General features: G+C 70.2%; 3 protein-coding genes across 3 annotated transcripts; 1 reads left to right on the top strand and 2 right to left on the bottom strand.

Moving 5' to 3' along the window:
• Positions 1 to 175: 175 nt before the first annotated feature.
• On the bottom strand, positions 176 to 1,422 carry MICPUCDRAFT_48109 (uncharacterized protein; the record flags this gene model as incomplete). Its single annotated transcript, XM_003060931.1, has 1 exon — positions 176 to 1,422. The coding sequence occupies exon 1, from the start codon at positions 1,286 to 1,288 to the stop codon at positions 176 to 178; it is 1,113 nt and encodes a 370-aa protein (XP_003060977.1). The 5' UTR covers positions 1,289 to 1,422.
• Positions 1,423 to 2,316: 894 nt separating this feature from the next.
• Positions 2,317 to 3,729, top strand: MICPUCDRAFT_60778 (uncharacterized protein; the record flags this gene model as incomplete). Its single annotated transcript, XM_003061197.1, has 1 exon — positions 2,317 to 3,729. One exon carries the CDS (start codon positions 2,317 to 2,319, stop codon positions 3,727 to 3,729), a length of 1,413 nt encoding a protein of 470 aa, XP_003061243.1.
• Positions 3,730 to 3,842: 113 nt separating this feature from the next.
• On the bottom strand, positions 3,843 to 5,132 carry MICPUCDRAFT_60777 (uncharacterized protein; the record flags this gene model as incomplete). The annotated part of the gene is made up of 1 exon (XM_003060930.1): positions 3,843 to 5,132. One exon carries the CDS (start codon positions 5,130 to 5,132, stop codon positions 3,843 to 3,845), a length of 1,290 nt encoding a protein of 429 aa, XP_003060976.1.
• Positions 5,133 to 6,000: the final 868 nt, after the last annotated feature.

The raw sequence follows: 6,000 nt of genomic DNA, 5'->3' as shown, positions 1-6,000 counted from the left end.
CCTGCGGTCGACTCTGAGGATCCCCAGGCGAACGGTTTTTCTTCAACCGCGACGCGACGCGACGCTTAGCACCAACCATTCTTATACGCACGCGAGACACATCAGACGACGACGACGACGACGACTACGATGTTACGATGGGCATTACAAGACGGCGCGCCGGACGGACGCGACGTCACCTCCCCGGCGCGCGGCCCACCGCCCGCGCCGGCGCCACCGACGGCGTCCGCGCGCCCCCCGCGCCCGCGCCGACGCCCGCGCTCACCCCCGCGCTCACCCCCGCGCCACCAGCGCCGTTCGACGCGCCCGAGGACGACGCCGAGGCTGGGATGCTAAACACCGCGTCCTCGCCGCCGAGCTCGCAGACCGAGACCGACTCCTCCGGGACGCACCCTGGCTCGCAGACCGTAGCGGCCGCGACGGTGACCGACCACATGTCGACGGCGCGCGCGAACGCGATGCCCGTCTTTCTATTCTCCGCCACCTCGTTCTCGAACACCTCGAGCTCCCTGCTCGACGGCGACCCGGTGCTCCCGGCGTCTCTGAACGCGCCCCAGCACTCCTTCACCCCCGCGTCTCTGAACGCGCGATCGAAATCCGTCCCGGAGGAGTCGGTCTGCGAGCTCGGCGGCGTCCCGAAGTCGCCGTGGAAGTGCACGAACACGGGCGCGTCGTTCAGCCTCGGCCGCCGCGCCAACAGCTCTCTCTCCGCGTACCGCAGCGTATCCAGCACGAGCGGCAGCTTCTGTCGAAACACGACCGATCGCAGCGACTTCGCCCAATCGATCCACCAGTGCCCCTCCACGCTGACGTTGCAGTGGACGTGTAAGCCGTCGTCGCGCCACTCCGCGAGAACCTCGTCGCGAAGCAGCCGCGTGTACCACAGCGCCGTCTGCGCGCCGTCGAAGTCGCGCGCGACGGACAGCGTCAGCTGGCGCGTGAGGTCGTTGTGCGTGAGCGTGTAGCGGCGCTCGCGCTGCGGCTCCGCGATCGACCGCCGCGTCGCCTCGCCGAAGGACACGGAGACGCGCTTCGGGTCGAACTTCAGGAGGCGAATCATTCCCATCGACGCGGACGTCGACGACGACCTTGCGCGCGATCGCCGGCGCGCGCGCGACGCGCGCGGCGGCGCGTCGATCGCGACGTCGCTCCGCGCGAACGCGGAGCGCGCGGAACGGAGATCGCTCGCGCGCGTCGAAACGCGCGCGGTGGACGCGGACGATCCGCCGTCGCGCGCGGGCGCGCGCGGCGTCCGCGCCGACGACGCGACGCACGCGGACGCGCGCATCGTTCGCAGCAGCCGGGCGACGTGCGTAAACCCCGCGCGCCGCGCCGTCTCCGCCCTCCGCGCGCGCGCGTCTCTCGCCGCGATCGCTCGATCCCTCGTGCGCCCTCGCCGCGATTCCGAGCCGCGGTGTCGAGAAACGCTCGGCCGCGCCTCCCCCCGCCGGAGCGCGCGTCGTGTGTGGCGCGGACGGCGACGCGCGCGGCAACCTTACCCCATCACGTCGCGGCGGACGGCGTCTCGGTTCCTCGTCGCTGATTGGCCCGCGGTTTCAAACCGGTCGAGATCGCGCCTTCGATCGCGAGGCAACGACCGTCGACCCGTCCCTCGCGATCGATTTCACCCCAGGCCAAAGGCGCGTCGTAAAAATCTCCTGGGATCGAGATCCGTTCCGCGGCGAAGACGACACGTCGAACGCTGAGCGCCTCGTCGTGCGTCGACGTCACGCACTGCTCGACCGCGCCGACGACGCCCGAAGACCATGGCGGCCATCAGCCACGTCGCGGTTACCCTCGCGGGTGATGCCCGCGCGCGCGCGCGCGCTCGCGACGCGCGCGCGACGGCGACGACCTCGAAGACGACGACGCGGTGCGTCGCGTTGGCCCCCGCAGATTCGCGCAGAATCGCGGCGCTCCCCTCTCGTCGTCTTCTCGTTCGTTTATCCGTCGACGCGACGGCGGCGGCGGCGACGGCGCGCGCGCGCGCGCGCGATGGCTCGCGGCGTTCGCGTCGCGCCGCGCGGCCGCGGCGCGCGCGATGGCGCGCCGCGCGTCGCCGCGCGTCGCCGTTCGTCGATCCCCGCGCGCCGTCCCCGCGCTCGAGCGGTCGCGAGCGGAAAGGAAAGTATATAATCACAATTTACTAACGACCGATCCGACCCCACGTCCTTCTCCCGCAGAGGCGCGCCGTGCGTTCGCCGCCGCGCGTCGCCGTCGCTCGCGCGCCGCCGCGTCGCGTCCTTCACGACCCCTCGCGCGGTCGCGACGCCCGTAGACGTCCGACCCATCTCGACGCCGCGTCCCGACGTCGCGATGCACGGCGCGGCGGATCCGTGGAACGATCCGAAATACGCTGACGTCAAGTGGACGGTGTACCGCGACCGGGCGTACGACCTTCAGCCGTTCTACGACAAGCACCCAGGCGGGTCGTGGCTCCTGAACCTCGCGATCGGGAGGGACTGCACCGCGCTGATCGAGTCGTATCACCTGAGGCCCGAGGTGAGCGACGCGCGATTCCGCGGACTGCCGAAGCTCGACGGCTTCCCCGTGGATTCCGTCCCCAAGTCGCCGCGGCCGAACGACTCGCCGCTGTACAACGCGATCCGCGATCGCGTCCGCACCGAGCTGTTCGGGGACGATCACAAATACTCCGGCGGACGGTTCGCGCATCGAACCGGCGGCGACGCCGCGGCGGCGACGATCGTGGGCACCGCGGCGGTGGCGTGGACGCTGTACGCCAAGTGCGGCGCCGTCGCGGGCGTCCTCCCGGCGATCGCGACGGGCGCGTTCCTCGGGCTCGCCGGGGCGTGGATCGGGCTGACGATCCAGCACTGCGGGAACCACGGCGCGATGTCGCCGAAGGTGTGGGTGAACAACGCGCTCGGGATGACGGACGATCTCATCGGCGGCTCGTCGCTCATGTGGCGGTATCACCACCAGGTGAGCCATCACATTCACTGCAACGACAACGCGTTGGACCAGGACGTGCACACCGCGATGCCGCTGCTGCGGTTCGACGCGAGGCAGCCGAAGAAGTGGTTCCACAAGTACCAGCACCTGTACTTGTTCCTCGCGTTCCCGCTCATGCAGCTCGCGTTTCAGGTTGGCGACATTCAGGGCTTGTTGACGCGAGACTGCGAGGGCGCCAAGCTGCACGGCGCCACGAACCTCGAGCTCGCGACCGTCGTGCTCGGCAAGATCGCGCACTTCTCGCTGCTGCTCGCGCCGGCGTTTATGGGCGCGTCCGCCGCCGCGGTCGCCGCCGGCGTCGCCGCGTTCACGGCCGTGCAGGGGATGGTTCTCGCGTGCACGTTCGCGGTGTCGCACAACGTCGCCGAGGCGAAGATACCGGAGGACACCGGCGGAGAGGCGTGGGAGAGGGACTGGGGCGTACAGCAGGTCGTGACGTCCGCGGACTGGGGCGATAAGATTGGGAACTTCTTCACCGGCGGGTTGAACCTGCAGGTGGAGCACCACCTGTTCCCGGCGGTGTGCTTCGTGCATTATCCCGCGATTCGGAAGATCGTGAGAGAGGAAGCCGCCAAGGCGGGCGTGCCGTACAGCGAGTACAGGACGCTGCCCGGGGTGTTCGCGGAGTTTATGAAGTTCGTGAAGGACATGGGGACGGCGGAGCAGATCGGGGACATCGCGGAGCCGGCGAGCCCGAACAGGACGATGTGCCCGCTCGGGTTCGTGTCCAAGGAGCCCGCGCCCGCGGCGGCGTGAGGCTCTCGCCGCCGCGCTCGCTCCGTGTACCCTACTCGCGCTCCCTGTCTGCATTCACGTTGAGATCTCTAACCATAGTTTCTGTTTTTAACACGCACGAAAACGCAAACACGTCACGGCAGCAGCACGCGCTTCCTCACGAGCTCCGCCTCCGCCTCGCCTCGGTCGATCCCCCCGCCGCCGTCGCCCGCGTCCCCGCGCTCCGGCTCCGGCGGCGTCTCCCCCTCTCGGTACCCCCTGTACGCCGCGATCCCCTCGGCGGCGCCCGCGCCGCCCTCGCACCACCCCACGACCCCGTCCGCGAGGACTAAACACCGGTGCATCCCCGCGTCGTTGAGCAACTGCTTCGCGTACACCGCGCGTTCCATGCGGCGCGAGTACAACACGACGACGTCGTCCTCGCCGGGCTTTCGAAAGTGAAACGTCCTCGCCCACTCCTCGTTCGACATGAGCAGCGCCTTCGGGAGCTGCTCCACGGCGAGATGCGATGAGGACCTGATGCCTCCGTACAGCGACCGCTCGTCGTGGCGCCGGACGTCGATCAGGGTCATCAGCGGCTCGCCCTGCGCGGCGCCGTATTCGAGCAACAGCCCGAGCGCGTCCCTGGATAGGAGCTCAGACGGAGACACGCGCGACGACGACGACGACCCGGTCGGGCTCGTCAGGCTCGACTGCTGCGACGAGTGCGACTTCCCCCCGGGCGACGTCAGCGACGAAACGCTCTGCCCGCCCCCGATTGATGATCCGTTGGCGACGAGGGAGCCGAGGGAGCCGTTCGCGACGTCGTCGCCGCTCAGCGAAGCGCACGACGGCGACCGCGGCGGCGGCGGCGCGAGCGGCGCCGCCGCCGCGAGCCCCCCCTCGATGACGCAGCACCTCTGGAACCCTAAGGACACCGCGAGCGACGCCGCCTGCGACGCGGAGTGCCCGTGCGTGCTGACGAAGACGATCGTGCTGCGCGGGCTCGGCGGCGCCGCGCCGAACCGCGCGGCCCATCCTCCGTCGACGCCATTTCCGCCGCCGTACTTGCCGCGGGGTTTCAACGCGCTCGCGAGGTCGTCCACCGGGACTCGGAAGTGCTCGAGGCGGCTCACGACGTCGTCGCCGGAGCCGGAGCTCTCCGCGGCGCGCACCTCCTCCGCGCTTCGGACGTCCACGATGAAGCACTTCACGGACTTGCTGTCCGTCAGGAGCCAAAACGCGGTCGGCGACAGCCGCGCGTACGCTCTTCGATGCCTCAGCGACGGGAGGTAGGCGCCCCCCGGCCCGCCCGCGCGCGCGCCGCCGCGGTTGCTCCTGTTCTGGTCCGCCTTTTGCTGCGCGCGAAGGACGCGGATGGACCACGCGATCAGGGAGAGGCACACCGCGGTCGTGAGGCTTCCGCCGATGTTCGTGATGTGCATGACGCCTCCCGCGTCGTCGTCGTCTTCGTCTTCGCGCGGTCTTCGGTCGAGGGCTTCCTCCCGCCGACGACGTTCGCTCGCGGTATGATCTGCGCCGCCGCCGCGTCCTTCCCCCGCGGCGTCGTCCGCGCGACCGCGACGGAGAGTCTCGCGGGACGACGACGACGCCTCGCCGAGTGCTCTTTCCGCGAACGATGAAATGAATTCGGTTCGCAGCGCGCCGAGCTCCGATGCCGAGGGCGTTCGCGTACTACGATACGCAAATATCGTATGGGCATTTCAGTCAGGCGAACGATCTGCCAGGTGGGCAACCTCGCGTCCGCGCGTGGATAAAATGCGCCCCAAAGGTCGAGGTTTTCGGTGGATCGCGCGACACACACGCGCGCGCTCACTCGCCGCGCGAGCACGAGCGCAGGACCGCGATGTCCGCCTTCGCCGCGTCCGCGACGCCGCTCATGACCGCGGCGAACGCGCCGCTCGTTCGCGCGAACGCGACGCGCGCGAGGACGCGCGCGGCCGCGCCGGCGAGCAACAAATCTTCCGCCACCCGCAACGGCGGGTTCTCTCGCGTGAGCGTCTCGCGCCCGAGGCGCGACGTCCGCGTGGACGTGTTCGATCCGCTCTCGATCGTCGTCGGCGGCGCCGCGGTCGTCGCCGGCAGGTCCCTCATGGAGGGCGGCGCCGACGGCGCGAACGGCGCGAGCGATCGCGTCGCGCGCCTCCCGGTCGTCGCCGCGAACGTCGATCGCCGAGTCGACGCGTCGTCGTCGTCCTCCTCCTCCTCGTCCGAGGCGTCCCAGATCGCGCGCGCGGACCTCGCGCCGATCGCGCACTCGTTCGACGGCGTCTTCGCGTCCGCGAACGCGGG

Source organism: Micromonas pusilla (assembly GCF_000151265.4).
Source record: "Micromonas pusilla CCMP1545 genomic scaffold MICPUCscaffold_9, whole genome shotgun sequence".
NCBI classification, from domain to species: Eukaryota; Viridiplantae; Chlorophyta; class Mamiellophyceae; order Mamiellales; family Mamiellaceae; genus Micromonas; species Micromonas pusilla.
Note: the sequence above shows the minus strand (reverse complement) of the source record. Positions and strands in the feature narration are given on the sequence as shown.